This window comes from Coregonus clupeaformis, chromosome 36 (assembly GCF_020615455.1).
Source record: "Coregonus clupeaformis isolate EN_2021a chromosome 36, ASM2061545v1, whole genome shotgun sequence".
In the NCBI taxonomy this organism is placed as follows: domain Eukaryota; kingdom Metazoa; phylum Chordata; class Actinopteri; order Salmoniformes; family Salmonidae; genus Coregonus; species Coregonus clupeaformis.
The window spans coordinates 12,070,803-12,098,374 of record NC_059227.1 but is presented as its reverse complement, the minus strand read 5'-3'; the positions used below and the strand labels follow the sequence as shown (position 1 = coordinate 12,098,374).

At 42.5% G+C, this 27,572-nt stretch overlaps 1 protein-coding gene across 2 annotated transcripts in view; it reads right to left on the bottom strand.

The window, feature by feature from the left end:
- Positions 1 to 4,620: 4,620 nt before the first annotated feature.
- The window catches only part of snapc1a (small nuclear RNA activating complex, polypeptide 1a), a 38,366-nt gene continuing 15,414 nt past the window's right edge, over positions 4,621 to 27,572 (bottom strand). For both annotated transcript variants that reach the window (XM_041865613.1, XM_041865614.1), the window contains exons 5-11: positions 26,043 to 26,147; positions 17,253 to 17,396; positions 16,645 to 16,701; positions 16,276 to 16,338; positions 15,687 to 15,828; positions 7,274 to 7,333; positions 4,621 to 4,889 (exon numbers count right to left, since the gene is read on the bottom strand). In XM_041865613.1, the coding sequence (XP_041721547.1) occupies positions 4,852 to 4,889; positions 7,274 to 7,333; positions 15,687 to 15,828; positions 16,276 to 16,338; positions 16,645 to 16,701; positions 17,253 to 17,396; positions 26,043 to 26,147 (609 nt within the window). In that variant the 3' untranslated portion in view covers positions 4,621 to 4,851. The remainder of the gene's footprint in view (positions 4,890 to 7,273; positions 7,334 to 15,686; positions 15,829 to 16,275; positions 16,339 to 16,644; positions 16,702 to 17,252; positions 17,397 to 26,042; positions 26,148 to 27,572) is intronic.

Here is a 27,572-nt window from a genome sequence, read left to right as displayed (position 1 = left end):
GATCTTGCGATACATGGCCCCATCCATCCTCCCCTCAATACGGTGCAGTCGTCCTGTCCCCTTTGCAGAAAAGCATCCCCAAAGAATGATGTTTCCACCTCCATGCTTCACGGTTGGGATGGTGTTCTTGGGGTTGTACTCATCCTTCTTCTTCCTCCAAACACGGCGAGTGGAGTTTAGACCAAAAAGCTCTATTTTTGTCTCATCAGACCACATTACCTTCTCCCATTCCTCCTCTGGATCATCCAGATGGTCATTGGCAAACTTCAGACGAGGCTGGACATGCGCTGGCTTGAGCAGGGGGGACCTTGCGTGCGCTGCAGGATTTTAATCCATGACGGCGTAGTGTGTTACTAATGGTTTTCTTTGAGACTGTGGTCCCAGCTCTCTTCAGGTCATTGACCAGGTCCTGCCGTGTAGTTCTGGGCTGATCCCTCACCTTCCTCATGATCATTGATGCCCCACGAGGTGAGATCTTGCATGGAGCCCCAGACCGAGGGTGATTGACCGTCATCTTGAACTTCTTCCATTTTCTAATAATTGCGCCAACAGTTGTTGCCTTCTCACCAAGCTGCTTGCCTATTGTCCTGTAGCCCATCCCAGCCTTGTGCATGTCTACAATTTTATCCCTGATGTCCTTACACAGCTCTCTGGTCTTGGCCATTGTGGAGAGGTTGGAGTCTGTTTGATTGAGTGTGTGGACAGGTGTCTTTTATACAGGTAACGAGTTCAAACAGGTGCAGTTAATACAGGTAATGAGTGGAGAACAGGAGGGCTTCTTAAAGAAAAACTAACAGGTCTGTGAGAGCCGGAATTCTTACTGGTTGGTAGGTGATCAAATACTTATGACATGCAATAAAATGCAAATGAATTACTTAAAAATCATACAATGTGATTTTCTGGATTTTTGTTTTAGATTCCGTCTCTCACAGTTGAAGTGTACCTATGATAAAAATTACAGACCTCTACATGCTTTGTAAGTAGGAAAACCTGCAAAATCGGCAGTGTATCAAATACTTGTTCTCCCCACTGTATATACATCATTGTATGCAAATCAAAGAAACACATTTTATTGGTCGCGTACACATTTTGCCGATTTTATCACGGGTGTAGCAAAATGCTTATGTTCCTAGTTCCAACAGTGCAGTAATACCTAACAATAGACACAAATCCCAAACATGTAAAGAAAGGAATAAAGAAATATTGAAATATTAGAACGCGCAATGTCAGAGTCCGGAATATAAATTTACATGTATGTGATGGTGTGTATAGACATAATGGACAGAATATGAATAGAAAAGGTGTGTACAGCAGTAGTTATAGGATGAGCATTCACTAAAATACAGTATATCCATATGAAGTGGGTAAAACAGTATGTAAACATTATTAAAGTGACCAGTGTTTAATGACGACGTACATAGGGCAGCAGTGTCTGAAAGGTTGAGAACTGGGTGGTTTCCGGCTAGTAACAGTGACTAAAGTTCAGGGCAGGGTACTGGGTGGAGGCCGGCTAGTGGTGACTATTTAACAGTCTGATAGCCTGGAGATAGAACCTGTTTCAGTCTCTCAGTCCCAGCTTTGATGCACCTGTACTGTCTCCACTTTCTAGATAGCAGGGTGAACAGGCCGTGGCTCGGGTGGCTGAGGTCCTTGATGATCTTCTTGGCCTTCCTGTGACACCGAGCGCTGTAGATGTTCTGTAGGGCAGGCAGTGTGCCCCCGGTGATGCATTGGGCTGACCACAGCACCCTCTGCAGAGCCCTGTGGTTGCGGACAAAGCAGTTGCCGTACCAGGCGGTGATTTAGCCCGACAGGATGCTCTCAATGGTGCATCTGTAGAAGTTTGTGAGGGTCATAGGGGCCAACCTGGATTTCTTCAGCCTCCTCCTTTTAGTAAATGCTCTTCACCACACTGTGTGTGACTGGACCATTTCAAGGTTGTTAGTGATGTGCACAGCGAGGAACTTGAAGCTTTTCACCCTCTCCACCGCGGCCCCGTTGATGTCCACGATCAGATCCTTTGTTTTGTTGACGTTGAGGGAGGGGTTATTATCCTGGCAACACTCCGCCAGGGCCCTCACCTCCTCCCTGTAGGCTGTCTTGTCGTTGTTGGTAAATCAGGCTTACCACTGTTGCGTCGTCTGCAAACAAGATGATTTAGTTGGAGACGTGCATGGCCACGCAGTCATGGGTGAACAGGGAGTACAGGAGGGAGCTGAGCGCACACCCTTGTGGGGCTCCCGTGTTGAGGACGTGGCTGATTTTCCTTTTATAATCCGTGATTGTCTGGAGTCCCTGCCACCTACGTCTCATGTCTGAGCCGTCGAATTGCGACTCCACTTTGTCTTTGCACTGATGTTTTGCCTGTTTTTTCCTTACGGAGGGCATAGCTGACTGTTTGTACTCGTCGATGTTCAGTCACCTTGCTGTGGTTAAATGCAGTGGTTCATGCTTTCAGTTTTGCGCAAATGCTGCCATCTATCCATGTTTGGTTTAGATAAGTTGTAATCGTCAGTGGGAACATCCTCTATGCACTTCCCGATGAACTCAGTCACAGAGTCAGTGTATACATCAATGTTATTCTCTGAGGCAACCTGGAACATATCCCAGTACGCGTGATCAAAACAATCTTAAAGCATAGATTCCAAATGGTCAGACCAACGTTGAACAGTCCTTACCACGGGTACTTCCAGTTTAAGTTTCTGCCTATAGGAAGGGAGGAGCAGAATGGAAGTGTGATCTGATCTGCTTTAGGGAGGGTGGGGGAGGGCCTTGTAGCCGTCCCGGAAGGGGGAGTAGCAATGGTCAAGAATTATTGATGAGCTAGTAGCGCAGGTGATGTATTGATTAAACTTCGGTAGAGTTTTCCTCAGATTTGCTTTATTAACGTCCCCAGCTACAATAAATGCGGCCTCGTGATATGCGGTTTCCAGTTTGCAAAAAGTCCATTGTAGTTCCTTGAGAGCCGTCGCGGTGTCAACAATGGGTATGCAGACCAGGTATTCAAAAAGGTTGCTCCGAAGTCTTGGTTGAATCTTTGCAATGCGCATTTCAGTCATCATGTGCTGTTTGAATGAACATTTCTAAAGGCTTTTCCAAAAAACCTCCCCAATTGAAATGTTGACTGCAAAGTAGTCCTACCTGGCAGAATGATATATTATGATGATTTGTATCTATCGATCAATGTTTTGCAAACTCTGCCATCACATTAACCTTCACCCTACTCGGACTGACAGATACTACAACAGCCCTATGCCTTACTTTGTGAGACTGCTTAAAGGGATACTTCGGGATTTTGGCAATGAGCCCCTTTATCTACTTCCCCAGAGTCAGATGAACTTGTGGATACCATTATTATGTCTCTGCGTCCAATGCTAAATTGCGTTAGCGCAATGACGAAGTCTATTGGTATATGCTAGCATGGTAGTAGTTACCAATAGACTTCAACTTCAATGCTAGTTCTACTAAGCAATATGGAATTGTTTTAAGATGGTCATACCATGGATCATTTAGCTAGCTAGTTGATTGAATTTTAGGACCCCTTTAGGTATCAAAAATATATAGCCCATAGAAACGCATTGAATAACATTCATAAATGGCAAAAAAAGACAGTCAAAAAATAAATCATAATGGTTCAAGTTTTGAAGTGTCTGTCCTATATCTAGGAGATGTAAGAATGCTCAATATTTGTTTTTGTTGGACATATTTAACCCCTTATTTTTGTTGGCACAAAACTACCTCCATACTTTCATTCATTTGTATGGGTCACCTTCAGACGAGTCCCGTGACACTTGTGGGGGTCGTAGGTGTCACGACATCTGCCAAGGCTGCCTCCCCTCCTTGTTCGGACAGGTTTCGGCGTTCGTCGTCACCGGCTTACTAGCTACTGCCGATCCCATTCTCATCACTCTACTTGTCATGTCTTGTCTTGTCAATCACACACACCTGGTGCTCATTCCCCTAATTAGTATGTGTATAAGTGTTCCCTCTGTTCCCCTTGTCTTTGTGAGTGATTGTTTCATTGTGAGAGCGAGTAGCTCGGTTGATCTACTCTTCCAGTTGTTATTGCCAAGGAATAGATAGATCGTTTTTTAATAGTAGTTTTGAAGCTGGGTGCGTTTTATTTATGTAAACAGAATAAACTCTGGACTTCGGTGTTTTACCTCCTGCGCCTGACTCCTTCATTCACACCTCGTCACAGTAGGCCAAACCGTTCGGACGCTACAGACGTTTTCTTGAGAAGACCAATTTTCGGGATGTCTCATGGTCTGACAAACACCACTGTAGCTCAGCCACCTTCCAACGCAGATGCGGAAGGCCGACATAAGTGGATGCGGTGGATTGGGACGCAGCCAATGCAAAAAAACAGAGCTACATCTTAAACTGACAGATTTTGTAAATGTACATTACTTAGATTGACATTGGCATTAATAGACTTAATGACTAAGTACATAGGGGAAAGTGGGGCTAAATGTAACATGGGTCAACTGTAGGGGAACTTGGGGTAAAACACCACCCTAAAAACAAGGGGAGGAGGAACCCCCACTGGATGGGCCATACCCAGTACAGTACGATTGTCAGAAGGACAAAGGACTAATCATGCATGCTTGGAAATTCAGGGAATGATGCAAATTTGGTGCCACATTTATTTGTACACAAAAACAAAACAAGTGTGTGCTATTAATTAAATGTCCTGTTATATACACAGTAATTAACTGGCTCAAGCCCTCAGAGAACTTGATGAATAGATTCATTATGTGGAGATTAAGTCTGCTCCTAATGTATTACATTTGTCTGAAACCAGCCTCTCCAAAAGTGCAGCAGTCATAGCCCAAAGCCTCTGCATTCTCTTCACCACCGGAATTTTTGTTTTCGCTTCGGTCTTTTCACTGAAACAAAATGTAAGAGAGAGTCAGAGCAATTTAGGAGAATGGAATGGAGTCTTAATTACATTGGGGTCCATTTATATGCACAAATAATCAGAGAATATACCATACCAATTTAAACTCAGCAAAAAAAGAAACGTCCCTTTTTCAGGACCCTGTCTGTCAAAGATAATTAGTAAAAATCAAAATAACTTCAGATCTTCATTGTAAAGGGTTTAAACACTGTTTCCCATGCTTGTTCAATGAACAATAAACAATTAATGAACATGCACCTGTGGAACGGTCGTTAAGACACTAACAGCTTACAGACGGTAGGCAATTAAGGTCACAGTTATGAAAATTTAGAGGAAACTAAAGAGGCCTTTCTACTGACTCTGAAAAACCCCAAAAGAAAGATGCCCAGGGTCCCTGCTCATCTGCGTGAACGTGCCTTAGGCATGCTGCAAGGAGGCATGAGGACTGCAGATGTGGCCAGGGCAATAAATTGCAATGTCCGTACTGTGAAACGCCTAAGACAGCACTACAGGGAGACAGGACGGACAGCTTATCGCCCTCGCAGTGGCAGACCACGTGTAACAACACCTGCACAGGATCGGTACATCCGAACATCACACCTGCGGGACAGGTACAGGATGGCAACAACAACGTCCTGAGTTACACCAGGAACACACAATCCATCAGTGCTCAGACTGTCCGCAATAGGCTGAGAGAGGCTGGACTGAGGGCTTGTAGGCCTGTTGCAAGGCAGGTTCTCACCAGACATCACCGGCAACAACGTCGCCTATAGGCACAAACCTACCGTCGCTGGACCAGACAGGACTGGCAAAAAGTGCTCTTCACTGACGAGTCGCGGTTTTGTCTCACCAGGGGTGATGGTCGGATTCGCGTTTATCGTCAAAGGAATGAGCGTTACACCGAGGCCTGTACTTTGGAGCGGGAGCGATTTGGAGGTGGAGGGTCCGTCATGGTCTGGGGCCGGTGTGTCACAGCATCATCGGACTGAGCTTGTTGTCATTGCAGGCAATCTCAACGCTGTGCGTTATAGGGAAGACATCCTCCTCCCTCATATGGTATCCTTCCTGCAGAATCATTCTGACATGACCCTCCAGCATGACAATGCCACCAGCCATACTGCTCGTTCTGTGCGTGATTTCCTGCAAGACAGGAATGTCAGTGTTCTGCCATGGCCAGCGAAGAGCCCGGATCTCAATCCCATTGAGCACATCTGGGACCTGTTGGATTGGAGGGTGAGGGCTAGGGCCATTCCCCCAAGAAATGTCTGGGAACTTGCAGGTGCCTTGGTGGAAGAGTGGGGTAACATCTCACAGCAAGAACTGTCTAATCTGGTGCAGTCCATGAGGAGGAGATGCACTGCAGTACTTAATGCAACTGGTGGCCACACCAGATACTGACTGTATTTTCGATAACATTTGCATTGATGTCAGAGCGATTAGAGGGACGATTAGAGGGAGTGCTGAGTACCAGGCAGTTAGCAAGTTTGGTAGGCTACTAATGACCAGCAGCAGCATCAGAGCTTGCAGAAGCCTAATTACCATGACTAATCAGTCACGTGGAATTTGACTGCCTTCATGACACGTGACCGTCCGCAGTGTGCCGGTAATACGGTCACCGCAACAGCCCTAGCTGGGGATCGAACTCCCAACCTTCCAATCTCAGGGCGGACACTAACCGCAAGGCGGAGTTGGTACAATCAATGACTTGTGTCAACGTGAAGGGTGCACCTTGTTAACTACGTAAACAAAAGAGACAATTTGTCTACGTTTGGATTTACAGTACCTAAAATATACATCAGCAAAACACTCATAAATAAGTTGTAAAAGTTACGCGTTAAACGTAGCAGGCCTGTAATGCGGTTGTTGACAAGTGATTATGACAACTGTATTGGTATTACATACGAGCATTATAATCCCATTTTAGGCCCAAAATAGTGAAATTCACACAGCCTAAATGGCTAATGTTGATGTGCTGTGGAAAGATCAACCAATTGCTTAATCATTTCTATAGCACATGCCGCAGAATCCCATGGAATCTCCCTCGTAGCGGTGTTTACACCCATGGGGCGGCAAATAATTGGCCCAGCGTCGTCCAGGGTAGGGGAGGGAATGGCCGGCAGGGATGTAGCTCAGTTGATAGAGCATGGCGTTTGCAACGCCAGGGTTGTGGGTTCGATTCCCACGGGGGGCCAGTATGAAAAACATAATGTAGGCACTCACTAACTGTAAGTCGCTCTGGATAAGAGCGTCTGCTAAATGACAAAAAATGTTAGTTTTTTTAATGTACACCTACGACAGATTTTTTTTTTTATATGGATCTGCATTGAAATAATCCCCTATTCATACTGGTAAGTGGCATTGGCCTGTTCTTACATGCAGTCTTGTCCTCCTCTGCAACACTAAGGAGCCAATATTGGGTCTTCTGTTCATCTCCTAATGGAAAGGGACACAGCAAAACAAAAAGCTATTGTAAGGTTGGTGATGACCGGAGTTAAATCAGTGAAATAAAGAGCATAACTTGGCTTGTGGTAAATATGGATATACAGTATCAGAGGAGGCTGGTTGGAGGAGCTATAGGAGGATGGGCTCATTGTAATGGAATAAATGGAACCGTATCAAACATATGGAAACCACGTTTGACTCCATTTATTCCATTTTAGCCATTACAATGAGCCCGTCCTCATATAGCTCCTCCCACCAGCCTCATCTGGTATCAATCAAGGGACTTAAAGCCTGGACAGACAGGTAAAATGCATCAACACAGTACACATTCATCTATACCTCAAAAGTTAAACTAAATTTGACTTCAAAATAGAGTTTACGCCGATGGTTTGCGATTCAGCTGGCATGCACTGAAACGCGGTTCTGTGGTTTTCTTTTGCAAATTACTATGAATTAACTGACTTATTTGCTAAAACTTTTCAATACTAAATATCATATTAAAAGGTGTGGGGACATGTATTGTGTGACAAGAAATAACTAGCAGGTCTATTACGCCCCTAGAATTTGTCCGTCCACAATTCAACTGTAGGAACATGGCGGCTCTCATTACCAGGCAACAGAAATAGCAGGCCGCTACTACTATAGAACAGATTGTTCTTGAGGAGATTACCTCTGCCCTCGACTTCCAATTAAAACCGGTAAGAATCATTGGCAGTGTTCACCGCTAAAGTGGCTACCTATTCAACCAAAGTGGGAAATGTGGAGAAGACAGCCAATGGTGCGACTCCATGACCTAGAAACAGCTCGAGCTAAGTTGGAAGGGATAATCAAAGTCCTAAAAGAGAAAATAGAATCACTCAAATCATTCTCGTAAATTAAAATGTACGAGTCACAGGTCTTGAAACTGGTGTGGAAGCGGGCAACCCAACTTCCTTCATGAGCAATCTTTTCTATGAACTGTTCGGGTAGGAGAAGCTGGGTCCCATGCCGCTGATTAACATTGCGCACCACACGGGTCAACTCCACAACAGCTCTCGCTGTATTGATTGTACGGATCCACAGCTTTAAGCCAAGCGGCGAATTGTTCGCCTTGCAGCGGGATCCAGGTGTCTGACCTATGCAGGGAAGAGGATCAGCATCTACCCAAACCTGAGTGACAAACTGCTAAAACAGAGGGAGACCTACAACCAGGTGAGATTCCAGCTACGCAAGCTAAACCTGAGATGCGGCTTCATCCACCCGGCAAAACCTCATTGACCTTCCAGAACATAATACACGATTTGCACTGCCAAGGAAGCTCAAGAGTTGTTGGAGAAGCATATGAAACCCAATTCACAACCGGACAAGCCGACAGATGGAACCCCATGACGGCTCATTCAGGTATGCTATCCATGCACAGTCATACAGCATAGCTTATGGCTATGATGCTGCCCTCAGCATAAGAAAAATGATGAGTACACCCCTCATGTTTGGGTAGAAGGAAGAATATGAATATTATTGCTGAGCCTATGTTCCAGGACATTTACACAGTGATGACACCATTCCAATTAATGAAGAATATATGGATCCTACTGCTATCCTATTTTTGACTGATAATGGATTAGGCTTGCATATGTTATATCTTTGTTTAAAATTGTATTTTGTTTATTACCCACCCTTACTTCGTAGGTGGTGGTGGTGTAGTTGTAGTAGGTATTTAATAATAATAATGGTGTAATAATAATAATAATAATAATGATACATAAACTCAAAATCACCATCCTTGGTAAAGGCGAAGACCACGAAAGCAGAATCACTTTCCTTAAACTATTCATAATGGAAAGAAAATTGCCTTTATTAATGTGTATGCTCCAAATTCATATGATCCTACGTTTTTTGATTCTCTGAACAGCATATTGTTAGAATTTACTGAATTCCAACTGGTTATTGGGACAGACGAATGCCATTCTGGACAAATCTAATAAGACCAACTACAATCCACAGGCAACCAATGCCCTTCAACATATACTCTCTGATTACAACATAATTGACGCATGGCGAGTTCATAACCCTAAAGCAAAAGAGTACACTTTCTATTCAAAAAGGCACAAAACATTCTCCTGAATCAATTTATACTATTATCTACTCCTCTATTTTCTTTAAATTAAGAAAATACAAATTCGACATATGACCCTATCCTCATGCCTATTACTGTCAGATACAAAATGTGACTAGTTTCAGGAAACTAGGCGTATGTCGCGCGTCACTACTTCACAGGAGAGCCATTTGAACGTAAATGTATTGTTTTATCAAAATTCGTTTTTTGGCAGAAATAATTCTAGAACATGTGAACTTTCATGTGCCTTTATAACACACTTGTATGCCATCTGTAAATATGAAAAACACTGTTAAATTACGAGCCTAGTTGGTTTAGCCATAGAAAAAGACAGGAACCTTCCCGCTAGCCATGATTGGCTGAGATAATGTGTGGGCTGGACATGCCGAGAGATGAGTTCGGATTGGTCTGCCATGTAGCACTCTTCTGTCTATAACATGAGCTGGTCAGTATGTGTAGGTAATCCTTTCTAATGTGGCTTTTTTGAACAATATCAAGTAATAGAACTGCAAAAAGCAAAAGTGTTGCACTCCGGTGGAATTAGAGTATGATAGCTAAGGAGACAGAGGGAGAAGCATACATCCATGTATAAGGGTAAGATAGTCTAGCTAGCTACATTTTCAGATATTACACGTTTCTAATTTTGTAAGAAAGTCGTTTATTTCAAGTTAAAGCGTACTGTTAGCTAGCTAGCTAACGTTAGCTGGCTGGCTCGCTAGCTAACGTTACGTGTATGATCTGTGTAGTAATATTATTCATATCTCAGAGCCATTGGCATTGCTAGTTATAGCCTAATGTTAGCTATCTAACATTGAACCTGTTTAGTTAGCTACCTGCAGATTCATGCAGGGTAGTAACGTTATGAGTTGGGATTATGGTTAATTGTTTAGCTAGCTACATGTCTAAACAAAAAGACTCCACTAAGCAAGTAACCATTTCAATAGAATATTCATGATGTCACTGCGACAACTGTCGATAGACGTAGCTGGTAAAACAACGCTCTGAGTTTACGAATGCCCAGAGCGCACACTGGCACTCCAGATTGAATTGATGAACACACCCGTAGTATAAACCAGCCTTTAGTCTTGAAATCTTTGGTTGTTTAGTACATGGCCTCCTTAAAGAGATGGGTGGGGCTAAGGCTTAAGAGGATGTGAATGACGCTGAATGGGTGTAGACAAAGACGAGCTCCAGTAGGTGTACCAAAACATTCAAGGGCCATTTTCTCAAAAAGTGAGGTTACAAGTTTATCAACTTTCAAAGCAGAATTACTTTCCCATTGTTCCTCAACTGCAGTGTATTACATATCATTATCTAGCTCTGTGTCTCTACTTTTATTCAATGTAAAAAACACAATTTCAAAGACCAAATCGAGCCTGTTGGTCACAAATGTCAGAATCTCCTAAAAGAGCCACAAGATGGACTGCAAAATCCATCTTTCTGTGAACAATTTGAAACTGAATTGAATTATACTGAACAAAAAAACGCAACATGCAACAATTTCAAAGATTTTACTGAGTTACAGTTCATATAAGGAAATCAGTCATTTGAAATAAATTCATTAGGCCCTAATCTATATTCACCAGCGCTCTATTTTGTTTTAGCTTTGCAACCAGCTCACTGTAGTTAAGCTTGAAAATGAGCTTTGGATTTCACATGACAGGGAATACAGATATGCATCCGTTGGTCACAGGTACCTTTAAAAATTATGGGCCTCAGGATCTTGTCACGGTGTCTGTGCATTCAAATTGCTATTGATAAAATGCAATTGTGCTCATTATCCGTAGCTTATGCCTGCCCATACCATAACCCCACCATGTGGCACTCTGTTCACAACGTTGACATCAGCTAACCGCTCTCCCAAATGCCATACACGTGGTCTGTGGTTGTGAGGCCGGTTGGACGTACTGCTAAATTCTCCAAAACGAGTTAGACACGGTTTATGGTAGAGAAATTAACAGTAAATTCTCTGGCAAAGCTCTGGTGGACATTCCTGCAGTCACCATGCCAATTGCACGCTCCCTCTAAACTTGAGACATGTGTGGCATTGTGTTGTGACAAAACTGCACATTTTAGAGTGGCCTTTTATTGCCACAGCACAAGGTGCACCTGTGTAATGATCATGTTCAATTAGCTTCTTGATATGCCACACCAGTTAGGTGGATGGATTATCTTGGCAAAGGAGAAATGCTCACTAACAAGGGTGTAAACAAATTTGTGCACCAAATTAGAGAAAAATACGCTGGAAAATGTATGTGATCTTTTATTTCCGCTCATGAAACCAACACTTTACATGTTGTGTTTATATATTTTTGTTCAGTGTAATTCATAATGATTAACAAAAATTCAGTCGACGATCCTCATTTTATGGGATGCCATTAAAAGGTTTTATTAAAATTCTATTACTCTTCGGGCGCTAGTGCGCATGGAGTAGAAGCGTTCCCATAGATATCCTGTTCGCAAATTTTGAAATCTGTCATTTTTACCGTTTTATTTCCAAGAATGCCCCCCAAAATATATACACATTGTTTAGTATATTCCCCAGGCACTAACTAGCAGCGAAAAAGTGAAATATGGCGACGAAAACCAACAGAACATTTGTCAACTTAATGCTAAGTTGACAAAGGCCCAGGCCCAACAAGCAGCAGCTAGCTCCATTTTGAGTACTGATGACGACAACTCTCCAGATACCCAGCAACAAGATTCTGCCACGGCCATGTGTCAACAAATGAAAGAGGCTGTAATTCAAACTATCAACTATTGAAAGGCTAGAAACAAAGTATGAGTCTCTCAAGACAGCACAGGCCGAACTGAAGGGCCGCATGGACACAGCCGATGAGGCCCTGTCTGATCATGACACCTGGATCAACGGCCTGGAAACCACCTGCGCAGAGCTTAAAAAGAAGAATGAGGAGCTCCAAGCCAAGGTTCTTGATTTAGAGGGCAGGAGTCGCAGGCTGAATATCAAACGAGGGGACTTTGGAGGACGAAGAACAAGGGAAACCCACAGAATTCGTGTCCAAGCTCATCTCTAAGCTGCTGGGCGATGACAACTTCCCAAAGCCCCTCATCATTGCCCGTGCACACCGCGCTCTACAGGCGAAGCCCTCACCAAGTCCCAAGCCGCACACCATAATCGCAAGGGTGCATCACTTCCAGGAAAAGGAGCTCATTCTACGACATGGACGACAGCAAGCTATGGAATACAAAGGCCAAAAAGGTTCTCATCTTTCCCGACTACACCATGGAGGTGATGGAGCAACGGCGAGCATTTCAAGATGTGATGCAGACCATGAGAGAGGCGGAGGTGAAATACAGCCTGCGTTTTCCAGCCAAGCTACATGTCCATCACAATGGCATTACAAGAGTCTTCACCAAGCCCGAAGAGGCTGCAAGCTATGTGTCAAAACTACAGCAAACCCCCTGAAAGGGTGAAATCACTCGCCACAAATTTTGGGGATATTGACTGAGCAAACAGTTTCTTCATGAACGGTAACGTATTCATTTATTTTCCAACAACCACTGGAGAGGGCTGTTAGTTAAGTCTGACTGTTGTTAGCGTGCTAGCGTAGTATTGGGTCTGTTCTAGCCATCATGCCCGGCGGTCCTCATTTACATGAGATGGGGAGAACAGTGCTTCATTTGGGAAATCAGTGGGGAGGGCGGGTTTCTCTGGGGTCGGTTACTGTGTTTTGTTTTTGTTTTCTGCTGCCAGACAAGTTTTATTTGAATTCGTACATGTTGAAGATGTTATATTTGAAATGCCCTTGGATATAAATGGCAGGAAACGATCATGGGAATCAGTCAGATGTTAAAGGTGTCACAGTCTTGTGGAATGTGCACGGTCTCGGGCATGCGAGCAAAAGGGGTATGGTATTTAAGCACTTGAAGTCACTTGGTGCTGACATTTTCCTGCAAGAAAGGCACATAAAGGCCACCGAGCAGCGGCATGTGAGATCCAACTGGATTTCCCAAGTTTATCAATCACCCTTCTCTTCCAAGGCTAGAGGTGTTACTATTCTCTTTTGTGAAAACATCCCTTTTCAACTCTTGTCCATGTCTACAGACCCACACGGTAGGTACATCATAGTATCAGGGAACATTAACTCTTTCCCTGTCACCCTATTGAACATCTATGGCCCAAACATTGATGACCCACATTTCTTTCGTAATGTTTTTGATTTACTCCCAGACCTTAGTACCACTAATCTAATAATCGGAGGTGGTTTTAATTGTTACCTTGATCCGTATCTTGACAGACTGTCTACACGTACTCCACCAAATATCACATCTGTCCAAGTGCTAAATAATCTTATAAAATCCAGGAATCTAGTGGACATCTGCAGACTGCAACATCCCACAGACAAAGACTACTCATTCTACTCTCAAGTTCACAAGTCTTATTCTACAATCGACTACTTCCTAATAGATTCCAAGTTGATACCCAATGTGCTCAATTCGAAATACCATAGCTGTTTAACACTTTTTTGGTTACTACATGATTCCATATGTGTTATTTCATAGTTTTGATGTCTTCACTATTATTCTACAATTTAAAAAATAGTAAAAAATAAAGAAAAACCCTTGAATGAGTAGGTGTCCAAACTTTTTACTGGTACTCTATATAAAAACGGGTTACTCAACTCAGGGCTCTATGCGTTCTATGGAAAATAATTGAATTCCGAGGAAGGTTAGTGCCACTCCGCGTCACACCTTCCACGTCATGCATTATTTTCTATAGAACACATTGATTATCCCTTACATAAGCTACAAGGTAAAGATGTATTATTCCAATTCCAAATATATAAACAGGAAAATTATAAATCAAAAACTCATTTCTGACCTGAGAACTGAAGGATTGACCGAACGGGTCTGTTTTCAATTTGAAATTGTCAATTGAGAGCTCTGCAATACACTGCAAGCGCCATCGTTGGTCGTAAATTGGGAATTTGCTTGTTGGTGACAATTGCTTACCTATGTTCATAATTACAAACTGGGTAGTTTGGGACCTGGATGCTGAAAGCAGTGGTATATCAGACAGGGGTATAAAGCAAAATTACTTGTTCTAATTATGGTGGTAAGCAGTTAATAGCAATAAGGCACCGCTGTGGTTTATGGCCAATATACCACGGCTAAGGGCAGTATCCAGGCACACCACATTGCGTTGTGTATAAGGACAGCCCTTAATCGTGGTATATTGGCCCTATACACAGTGTATAAAACATTAGGAACACCTCTTTCAATGACAGACTGACCTGGTGAAAACAGGTGAAAGCTATGATCCCTTATTGATGTCACTTGTTAAATCCACTTCAAAATCAGTGTAGATTAAGGGTAGGAGACCGGTTAAAGGAGGATTTTTAAGCCTTGAGACAATTGCGACATGGATTGTGTATTTGTGCCATTCAGAGGGTGAATGAGCAAGACAAAATATTTAAGTGCCTTTGAACGGGGTATGCTAGTAGGTGCAGGCGTACCGGTTTGAGTGTGTCAACAACTGCAACGCTGCTGGGTTTTTCACACTCAACAGTTTCCCGTGAATATCAAGAATGGTCCACCACCCAAAGGACATCCAGCCAACTTGATACAACAGTTGGAAGCATTGGAGTCAACATGGGCCAGCACCTGTGTAACGCTTTCGACAACCTTGTAGAGTCCATGCCCCGCAACGAATTGAGGCTGATCTGAGGGCAAAAAGGGGATGCAACTCAATATTAGGAAGGTGTTTCTAATGTTTTGTACACTTGGATGGCCATATACCACAACTCCAGGCCTTATTGCTTAATTATATCGTAGCATATTATTTTCAAAGATACATTACTGTATTTCTTACTGCATTTCTTGCTCAGAACATTATTCATCCGCTCAAGAGGTGCCATGGTGATTTAATTTTAAAAAGTAAGACGCCAAAAGCATAAGTGGCCCCCCCTAATCTGATAGTGGTGTGGCAGATGCCAAGTTTACCCCATGGTTCAGGTGCCTATGAGTGAACACGCCCTGAAGAGTAAATAATGCAAGTGGAATTAAAATAGACTAAGCAGAATCCATCTTGGGGTGACCACTGTTGTCTAGCTGCCTGTTTGTGGTGCATCCATAACAGAACCTCAGTCTGACAGGCCTGCAGGTGTTCTCTTGCTTTGCGGCTAGCTTTAAAACGTTTCTCCACATCACTGTTGACTATGGAGAAACTCACCCAAACATTTCACCAAAATCACCATTGAGTTCTCATCCAACAAGAGGTACACTGACCTTCCCCACAGAGGTTCTTGCAGGTTCGGGCCCTGAGTGATGGAGCCCTACTTTTGTGATATTTGGGGGCCTCTTGGAAGTGGTCTGTTCCAGAAATTGATGCGTCCATCTCCACCTGGCGATGCCGCCGTGACTTCGAGGCCTGTGGATAAACATAAAATGATCAATCAGTTGACCTACAGGTGAGCTGAAAAGTAATTGCTCAGATTTTTTAGCTCATTGTGCGCCTTTTTGCGAGAGGAAAATGTTGCCCATAATTTGCTATTAATAAAACACATTTTTCTTTGAACACATGCATAGCCATTAAAAAGTGGTGTAAGAAAAACTATGTATTGGACCAGCGGTGTCAAACTCAATTCCTGGAGGGCTGTATATCTGCTGGTTTGTCATTTTCTTTCAGTTAATGTCCAATTATGACCCAGACAACCAGGTGAGGGGAGATCCTAACTAATCAATAAAGCACTAGGGAGGAGCAAAAGGCCGCAGACACTCTGCCCTAAAAGACTGGAGTTTGACAGATATGCATTGGACACTAAAACAACAGTGGCACTTGAAATGAAGTGAGAGAATCGCTTCTTGTTCAGCAGACCTCTGCAAGATGCCCGTATGATTTTGTCTTGATGGATGCCAGAAGCTGTGCCCTATTGGAAGACTGGACAAAAAGAGAGAGCTTATTCAGGAAAGGATAAGACCTTCAATGCTTGTAATGTCACCATCTGGCCAACTGTGGTCCTCACTAGTGTTGATGTAAAACCATTGCACACTCCCAAAGGGTTTCTTAGTTTCAGTTAGTCAATGTACTATATTCTAGCAATGTTACTACAGCAGCAAAACAAGCACTGCTGTGCAAAAGGCTTTCTAGCATTTTTAACAGTATGCCAAGTTCCCAAATAGTCATAACCTAGTTATTTCATTACAGTACAAAAAAAGGATAACTATGCTAAAGCTTAAGGCTTACCTCGACCTGCTGGGCTTTTTCCTCAGCAGCAACCAAGAGGTCTGCATCTCCACGGTCCTAAGCGCAACAAAAAGCCCAGTTTAAAATCGCACCCAGTTTCTGGGCTCAAATATTTATTATTCAGAGTAGAAATGTACATTCGATGCATTCTCAACAAAACACTACTGCATTGAAATATGCTTTCTCGCTGCGCTATAAGATTGTTATTTTTACCAGTTCCTGGTTTTGATTGAATAACCCAAGTTGTACACAAAATAAAACTGTTGTAAGTTATTGCTGTGCCAACACACAAGCACGTGTCACAGCCAAAATGTCCTATCTCCATCGGTGACAGTGTCACAACAGCGCTATACAGAATGGAGAAACTAACTATAGAACAAATCACAGGTTCTGAACTAAGCAGACAACATAATGCTTATACTTCACTCCTGAACCCATAGACATTTCCGTTCATAGTACTGTACTATGGTTGTTTTAACAGCAAATCAATTAACCGGTTCATTTTAAAACGATTGTCTTACTCTTAACCATAAGGATTGAAAATAACAGCTTTCTTGATATCACAGTTACATTGTGACCCCTACATATTGCCCATTGGAGAGCCTCACCTCATGCCTGTCCTGCCAGTGGAGGAACTCGAGCACACAGCTGTGCAAGCGGGCCGGCAGGTCCTGTTGGGTCACTGCAATGGATGACCTCTCCAAGACGGACGCCTTCAGCCGCTCATAGTGACCCTGAATGTTGGCCACCTCCTATGTGCAAAACAAAACACACACACTTGCCAGACAACAGTCTGATATGCTAAATGAATCCAGAAGGACATTCAGTGTGAAAATAGTATCTCATGATAAACCGTTACATAAAGCTAAATACCAATGTAAAACCATTGCAACAAGTTTTGCAGTGACATACAGTGAATTCGGAAAGTACTCAGACCCCTTGACTTTTTCCACATTTTGTTACGTTAGAGCCTTATTCTAAAATGGATTAACTTATTTTCTCCCCTCAATCTACACACAATACCCCATAATGACAAATCGAACACAGGTTAAGAAATGTTTGCAAATAATGTTTTATTTTTATGCCTTATTTACATAAGTATTCAGACCCTTTGCTATGAGACTCGAAATTGAGCTCAGGTGCATCCTGTTTCCATTGATCATCCTTGATGTTTCTACAACCTGACTGGAGTCCACCTGTGGTAAATCCAATTGATTGGACATGATTTGGAAAGGCACACACCGGTCTATATAAGGTCCCACAGTTAACAGTGCGTGTCAGAGCAAAAACCAAGCCATGAGGTCAAAGGAATTGTCCGTAGAGCTCAGAGACAGGATTGTGTCTAGGCACAGATCTGGGGAACTGTACCAAAAAAATGTCTGCAGCATTGAAGGTCCCCAAGAACACAGTGGCCTCCATCATTCTTGTATGGAAGAAGTTTGGAACCACCAAGACTCTTCCTAGAGCTGGCCGCCTGGCCAAACTGAGCAATCGGTGGAGAAGGGCCTTGGTCAAGGAGGTGACCAAGAACCTGATGGTCACTGACAGAGCTCCAGAGTTCCTCTGTGGAGATGGGTGAACCTTCCAGAAGGACAACCATATCTGTAGCACTCCACCAATCAGGCCTTTATGGTAGAGTGGCCAGAAGGAAGCCACATGACAGCCCACTTAGAGTTTGCCAAAAGGCACCTAAAGGACTCTCAGACCATAAGAAACAAGATTCTCTGGTCTGATGAAACCAAGATTGCTCTTTGGCCTGACTGCCAAGTGTCACATCTGGAGGAAACCTGGCACCATCCCTACGGTGAAGAATGGTGGCGGCAGCATCATGCTGTGGGGATGTTTTTCAGCGGCACGGACTGAAAGACTAGTCACGATCGAGGGAAAGATGAACGGAGCAAAGTACAGAGAGATCCTTGATGAAAACCTGCTCCAGAGTGCTCAGGACCTCAGACTGCGGCGAAGGTTCACCTTCCAACAGGACAACAACCCTAAGCACACAGCCAAGACAACGCAGGAGTGGCTTCGGGACAAGTCTCTGAATGTCCTTGAGTGGCCCAGCCAGAGTCCAGACTTGAACCCGATCTAACATCTCTGGAGAGACCTGAAAATAGCTGAGCAGTGACGCTCCCCATCCAACTTGACAGAGCTTGAGAGGATCTGCTGAGAAGAATGGGAGAAACTCCCCAAATACAAGTGTGCCAAGCTTGTAGCGTCAATCCCAAGAAGAGGGATGTAATCGCTGCCAAAGGTGCTTCAACAAAGTACTGAGTAAAGGGTCTGAATACTTATGTAAATGTTATATCCAGTTTTTTTTTGTAAGAACTTTGCAAAATTTTCTAAAAACCTATTTTTGCGTATGGGGTATTGTGTGTAGATTGATGAGGGGGGAAAAAACAATTTAATACATTATAGAATAAGGTTGTAAAAAGTCTATGCGTTTTAATTATTTCCTAATTGTAGGCTACTACCTTTAGCACTTGATGTTGATAAAGTATTTTAATGTTTAAATCTTTGTTTTTTAAGCACTACCTCACTGCTTTAGCACATGGCCACAGTCACGTGTTCCAATGTGAATTCTTTAAGAGATGGTCGATCTAAGGCTTAAGAGGGTGTGAACGATGCTAAATGAGCAAAAACAAAGAGCAGCACTGTAGCTGTTCAATGTGAAAGGTTATCTGTACTATACAACAATAAGCAATGTAATACTGTTAATGGTTTGCCTAATGGGGGAACTTGGTGAGATAATGTTGGCAATTTGTTAAAAGTATTCCCTTTCTAAATAAGTTTCCCAACGATTAATGTAGAACAAGTGTGAAAATCGCAGGAAAATGTTTGAATGCCCTTTTCTCCTAAATTAGATTACAATTTATCAACTTTTAAAGCAGCATTACATCCCCCATGTTTTCTCCAACTACAGTATGAGGGATCACCAACATTTTCTAGCAGGAGAGCTACTTAAAAATGAAACGTTGCAAGCTACAAAAAAAAAAGTATATCGTTCAAATAGGGACATTCTACTCTTCTCCCCTGTACAAGATAAAGTAGTGCACTGTCTTCTGTACATATCAGTCTATAATTTTGATCAGTCTATAATTTTAATGGTAGGTTTATTTGAACAGTGAGAGACAGAATAACAACAAAAATCAGAAAAAAAGCATGTCAAAAATGTTATACATTGATTTCCATTTGAATGAGGGAAATAAGTATTTGACCCCTCTGCAAAACATGACTTAGTACTTGGTGGCAAAACCCTTGTTGGCAATCAGAGGTCAGACGTTTCTTGTAGTTGGCCACCAGGTTTGCACACATCTCAGGAGGGATTTTGTCCCACTCCTCTTTGTAGATCTTCTCCAAGTCATTAAGGTTTCGAGCCTGACGTTTGGCAACTCGAACCTTCAGCTCCCTCCACAGATTTTCTATGGGATTAAGGTCTGGAGACTGGCTAGGCCACTCCAGGACCTTAATGTGCTTCTTCTTGAGCCACTCCTTTGTTGCCTTGGCCGTGTGTTTTGGGTCATTGTCATGCTGGAATACCCATCCACGACCCATTTTCAATGCCCTGGCTGAGGGAAGGAGGTTCTCACCCAAGATTTGACGGTACATGGCCCCGTCCATCGTCCCTTTGATGTGGTGAAGTTGTCCTGTCCCCTTAGCAGAAAAACACCCCCAAAGCATAATGTTTCCACCTCCATGTTTGACGGTGGGGAAGGTGTTCTTGGGGTCATAAGCAGCATTCCTCCTCCTCCAAACACGGCGAGTTGAGTTGATGCAAAGAGGTCAATTTTGGTTTCATCTGACCACAACACTTTCACCCAGTTCTCCTCTTAAATCATTCAGATGTTCATTGGCAAACTTTAGACGGCCCTGTATATGTGCTTTCTTGAACAGTGGGACCTTGCGGGCGCTGCAGGATTTCAGTCATTCACGGCGTAGTCTGCTACCAATCGTTTTCTTGGTGACTATGGTCCCAGCTGCCTTGAGATCATTGACAAGATCCTCCCGTGTAGTTCTGGGCTGATTCCTCACCGTTCTCATGATAATTGCAACTCCACGAGGTGAGATCTTGCATGGAGCCCCAGGCCGAGGGAGATTGACAGTTCTTTTGTGTTTCTTCCATTTGCGAATAATCGCACCAACTGTTGTCACCTTCTCACCAAGCTGCTTGGCGATGATCTTGTAGCCCATTCCAGCCTTGTGTAGGTCTACAATCTTGTCCCTGACATCCTTGGAGAGCTCTTTGGTCTTGGCCATGGTGGAGAGTTTGGAATCTGATTGATTGATTGCTTCTGTGGACAGGTGACTTTTATACAGGTAACAAACTGAGATTAAGAGCACTCCCTTTAAGAGTATGCTCCTAATCTCAGCTCGTTACCTGTATAAAAGACACCTGGGAGCCAGAAATCTTTCTGATTGAGAGGGGGTCAAATACTTATTTCCCTCATAAAAATGCTAATCAATTTATAACATTTTTGACATGCGTTTTTCTGGATTTTTTTGTTGTTATTCTGTCTCTCACTGTTCAAATAAACCTACCATTAAAATTATAGACTGATCATTTCTTTGTCAGTGGGCAAACATACAAATACTTTTCCCCCCTCACTGTACCTGGTAAAATAATGGTTAATAAACTACTAACATCTGTGCTTTTTCCCCCAAATTATGTTTTATATTTTCCCAAATTATGTTCAGTAAAAGGTTTCTTGGTTTTAGATTTTTTTAGTTATTCCACTCTCAAAATTTGAATTATTCACAGATAAACATGTTCTGAGTCCATGTCAATGCTTAAAATCATATCTGAAGACCATTTTTTAGGTCTGGAAGAAAGCAAACACAGATGTTTTGTGTAATACCCCTTCAATTGCACATCTGGCCCTTTAATTGCGGGAATAGCGAGTGAGGAATGTGCCAGCTAACATGCTGGTCTAGTGATGACTGTACTGCTGCTGCGCATTTCATGGCAAAGCTTGCAAATAAGAGATACAAATTATATATTGATATACTTCTGCCAGGTAAGCCTACTAACATTTAATTGAGAAGGTTTTGGGGAAAGTATTTCTGTCAACCCACAAGACGGTAATCACATCAACTAGCTACACACGGAGTGATGTACAAACGCACGCACCAGAGACTGTCAATATTCCTGGAAATGAATTGGCAGATTGTATTAGGTTTGGCTTTTTAAGCCAATAGTGGTTATTGAAGATAACAGACATACAGTAAATAATTATACGGTCTTGAAAGGATTTTTGGATTTGCACAAATAAAAATCCCATTAAAAAAAACATTTCTCTATTGTCCATTATCACTAGCTTTGACTTAATAACATTCCTTTAAAATGGGCAACTCAACCGCCTGGTAGAGCATATTTTTGAAGAGTTCCTAAAATGGTCAAACATTAGTAATTCACTCATTCTTAAAATGTTGTTTGAGGTCAACCTTGTAATTTGGCATTTTATATGGTCCTCTGTAGCTCAGCTGGTAGAGCACGGCGTTTGTAACGCCAAGGTAGTGGGTTCGATCCCCGGGACCACCCATACACAAAAATGTATGCACGCATGACTGTAAGTCGCTTTGGATAAAAGCGTCTGCTAAATGGCATATTATTATTATTATTATATTATTATATAGAATTGGTACAAAAAGAATGTGGTAATTGAGATTCCATTTAGGTCACATTCACTTCCTGGTTTTCAACCATCTTTGAATGGGTGTGGTTCGATAATGAAAACCACATGATAATTTTACTAAATGGCATTGGTTGAGAATATAAAATATGCCAAACAAAGTAAATGTAAACAAACTGCATAGGCTCAAAACATCTTGATATCATGATGTCAGTCCCTGTATCAATAGTTCTGTACATGAGTTTGAGAGTGGTTACATTTCTCCAGCCCCATCCCTCTGCTTTTGACAAACAATGGGGTGGGGTCACCGTGTTTTTTTAGTGTTTTTTTTTAGGGGGTAGATCAGCTTTAATATTGCAGATAGATTGTAACTTCCATCAATGTAATTGTCTGCATCACTTCCAATCCCCCATATGTTTTTTTTCTTGCAAATATATATTATACATACACACACCCTTTTTCAAAATATATTTCCCTTTATTACTTTCCAACCCCACCACCCCTTCCCTAATTGGAGTAAACTAGTGAACAACAATGCTTAGGCCTCTACTTCCAGCTTATACATACTATATACATTTTATGGACACAGTCAATTTTACAATAATTATATTTAGTTTGTTTTTACTCCTGAACTTCCTCTACCCTCAACCTTTCTGATTATTTTCATGATGTCCATCCGGTTTGCTTCTATATGCCATATCTTTCTAACTGTGCTCTTTGACAAAAGCGCTCAACCTATAACCTATATACTTATTATGGACACAGTATGTTTTACATTAGTTATGTTGTTGTTATTAGTTGCTGTTAGTTGTTATTAGTCCCATCCTTCAACTCCTCCCATCTATCTCTTAACACCATCCATATTAGATTTCTATTTGCCATATATTTTTCAACTGTACTGTGATGTTTTACAAAAGTTCTGAACCCTTCTATTCTCATTGTTTCTACAGATTGTAAATTGAAAATAAACATTTTTGCTAAAAGTATTATTACATTATTGATCGATTGACTATGACTTTTCAGATCACCCAGTAGTGCTATCTGCAGGGTTAGCTCCAGGTAAATATTGCAATACGCATTACTGTTTTAACTGAAGACTTTAAGAAACCTGAATTTGACAGGCGAACAAGCCTGATAACTTTCAATAGTTTGACTAACCTACAAACTCATGAAGAGCAGCGGAACATCTCTCATCCGTCAATGCGCAAACCTTCAGTAAGGCAATAAGATATGGCTGTCACACACCTAAATCAGCTATCAACAAACGCTTAATTTTTATAGACCTGTTGAATAAAAAATAAAAAATGCAGAGATCGAAATACAATTGACAGTTTCTACTGAAAATGTATCCCAATCACAATTCATTCACACATATTTAAGATGGAATTAACATGGACCATCAAGCCATTTCATTCTCTATTTTAGAACACTTGGGGGTATCAAACAAATGTGTAAAAATAATTTGATGACTTAAACTTGCATCAATAAAATGTGCAAACAGCCCCCCCCCAACAAAAACTGCTAAACACCAAAACGTTGTCATAATACACTGAACAAAAATATAAAAGCAACATATACTGCTCAAAAAAATAAAGGGAACACTTAAACAACACATCCTAGATCAGAATGAATGAAATAATCTTATTAAATACTTTTTTCTTTACATAGTTGAATGTGCTGACAACAAAATCACACAAAAATTATCAATGGAAATCAAATTTGATTTGGAGTCACCCTCAAAATTAAAGTGGAAAACCACACTACAGGCTGATCCAACTTTGATGTAATGTCCTTAAAACAAGTCAAAATGAGGCTCAGTAAGTAGTGTGTGTGGCCTCCACGTGCCTGTATGACCTCCCTACAACGCCTGGGCATGCTCCTGATGAGGTGGCGGATGGTCTCCTGAGGGATCTCCTCCCAGACCTGGACTAAAGCATCCGCCAACTCCTGGACAGTCTGTGGTGCAACGTGGCGTTGGTGGATGGAGCGAGACATGATGTCCCAGATGTGCTCAATTGGATTCAGGTCTGGGGAACGGGCGGGCCAGTCCATAGCATCAATGCCTCCTCTTGCAGGAACTGCTGACACACTCCAGCCACATGAGGTCTAGCATTGTCTTGCATTAGGAGGAACCCAGGGCCAACCGCACCAGCATATGGTCTCACAAGGGTTCTGAGGATCTCATCTCGGTACCTAATGGCAGTCAGGCTACCTCTGGCGAGCACATGGAGGGCTGTGCGGCCCCCCAAAGAAATGCCACCCCACACCATGACCCACCGCCAAACCGGTCATGCTGGAGGATGTTGCAGGCAGCAGAACGTTCTCCACAGCGTCTCCAGACTGTCACATGTGCTCAGTGTGAACCTGCTTTCATCTGTGAAGAGCACAGGGCGAATTTGCCAATCTTGGTGTTCTCTGGCAAATGCCAAACGTCCTGCACGGTGTTGGGCTGTAAGCACAACCCCCACCTGTGGACGTCGGGCCCTCATACCACCCTCATGGAGTCTGTTTCTGACCGTTTGAGCAGACACATGCACATTTGTGGCCTGCTGGAGGTCATTTTGCAGGGCTCTGGCAGTGCTCCTCCTGCTCCTCCTTGCACAAAGGCGGAGGTAGCGGTCCTGCTGCTGGGTTGTTGCCCTCCTACGGCCTCCTCCACGTCTCCTGATGTACTGGCCTGTCTCCTGGTAGCGCCTCCATGCTCTGGACACTACGCTGACAGACACAGCAAACCTTCTTGCCACAGCTCGCATTGATGTGCCATCCTGGATGAGCTGCACTACCTGAGCCACTTGTGTGGGTTGTAGACTCCGTCTCATGCTACCACTAGAGTGAAAGCACCGCCAGCATTCAAAAGTGACCAAAACATCAGCCAGGAAGCATAGGAACTGAGAAGTGGTCTGTGGTCAGCACCTGCAGAACCACTTCTTTATTGGGGGTGTCTTGCTAATTGCCTATAATTTCCACCTGTTGTCTATTCCATTTGCACAACAGCATGTGAAATGTATTGTCAATCAGTGTTGCTTCCTAAGTGGACAGTTTGATTTCACAGAAGTGTGATTGACTTGGAGTTACATTGTGTTGTTTAAGTGTTCCCTTTATTTTTTTGAGCAGTGTATAAAGTGTTGGTCCCATGTTTCATGAGCTGAAATAAAAGATCCCAGACATTTTCCATATGCACAAAAAGCTTATTTCTCCACATTTGTGCGCAAATTTGTTTACATCTCTGTTAGTGAGCATTTCTCCTTTGCCAAGATAATCCATCCACCTGACAGGTGTGGCATATCAAGAAAATCATTAAACAGCATTATCATTACACAGGTGCACCTTGTGCTGGGGACAATAAAAGGCCACAGCACAATGCAGTTTTGTCACACCACAATGCCACAGATGTCTCAAGTTGAAGGAGCGTGCATTTGGCATGCTGACTGCAGGAATGTCCACCAGACATAGAGAATTTGGCATCCAAGTTCTTAAAATTAAATCGATTAGGGCCTAATTTATTTATTTCAATTGACTGATTTCCTTATATGAACTGTTACTCAGTAAAACATATAAAATTGTTGCATGTTTATATTTTTGTTCAGTCTATATGCGCGTAACAGCCCGACCACATTTTGACTGGATAGTATGCGACGAGCTTTAGACGCACACCCATGCCTGCATTATAGCCTACTGATGTTCAAAGGGCCTATTCACACATTCAGCGTGACATGGAACCGTTTTTACAAATTTACTGTAACAAAGATTTTAATAGCGGAAAAGCCATACCTGTAGCATATCTGTAGAGATGAGGTCCTTGACCCTTTCCGGTCGGTCACGGAACTCCTCGCACACCTTGTGATGCTGGGGCTTCTTCTTCACACGGAAGGTCAACTGCAGGTGGACAATGTGAACAGGAGTATAGGGTCAATTCCATCTAAATCAATTAAAAAGTGCAATCTGTTTTAATACAAGTTAAATCAGTTACATTTCTGGTTTAAAAAAACAATTGACCCTACAAGACTAAGGGGGAGGGTCTATACGCGTGTACTGTGCTGCACTGATTGGCTTAAATGGAGCCAAGTTTGGTGTGTGTGCGCGCAGAGACAGCGGAAGTAGGGGAAGTAGGGGTGTGACAGGTGCGCACCTTTGAAGTTTAGATGGGTTAAATGGAATACACTGAAATCTGGACACTGACTGTAGGCCTAGAACCTCTCACATGTAACCTAATACAATATAAACTCCTGCAGAATTAAGTGTTTCTTACAGTAAAATGATACACCAAATATAACATTGTTTCGGGAACAGGAGTGGAGAAATATGATTTCTTTCAGCATCTTGAGAGTATAGGAATGTGTGGTTAAAGGCGCTGCATGGTCAATCCGACGTCTGCATTGGCTGTGCAGCATTTACAGTGATACAGCCTCTGCAGAAGTCAGGGCATTCATACTTCTTGCGCTACGCGGAGCAGAGCTGATGTCAAGGAAGTGAGTGTTTATACAGGACCTCCCTCCCCGATATACCATCAACCAATCATGTCAATGCAGAGCGATAAGGAGCCCTCCGCATTGTTACAAAAAAAATTCATAAATTGTCTTTTAGGGACAGTGTATAAACTTTATTTTTCAGCAATATAAAAGCTGCCAGTATTTAAAACTCCCAATAGGCTATGCATTCAAGACGAACTGAAATCATTGGATCGTTTTCACAGATTTTCTTAAAACCAGTCAAACTGATGTCATTTGGACACTGGTGTGTATGGGAAATCTTTCCGCTGTTTGAGTTACTGCATTTTCCCCTGGTTCCTTAAACGTCCTCACTCCGTGAGAGAAGCAGAAATGAAAGAGAAAACTTTAAAGAGAACAGATGTCAACTAGATTGATGCATTCATTCTATCGATTTATGACATTCTGGTGAGAAGGCTTTATTTAGACTTCTAGGGCATCAAGTAATGACAAAGAGAAGCATCACGTATCCAATTATAGACAAATTGACTAACAAATAGGAAATAGCCTACCAAATGTGGAGATTCTAAGCAGAAAAATACATAACTAGGCTCAATGTTTCTCACAACGTCAAGCAATCATTCCGCCGTCTAGCCATGATCTCAAATGTTCGCTTGCTCGAGTCGGCTGCACCTGCAACAAAACGCCAAAACTTTTCACCCTAATAGCTTGTTTTCCATCTAATAACTTAGTTAATGGTGAATCAACAAATGTCAACACTGACTCATCAAAACTGGTTGTCATGGCTTTGTCTTGTCCCTCTGCAGCACACGTTTTGGGCTTCTTTGGCACGCTCTGGAATGTTGAGTGTTAC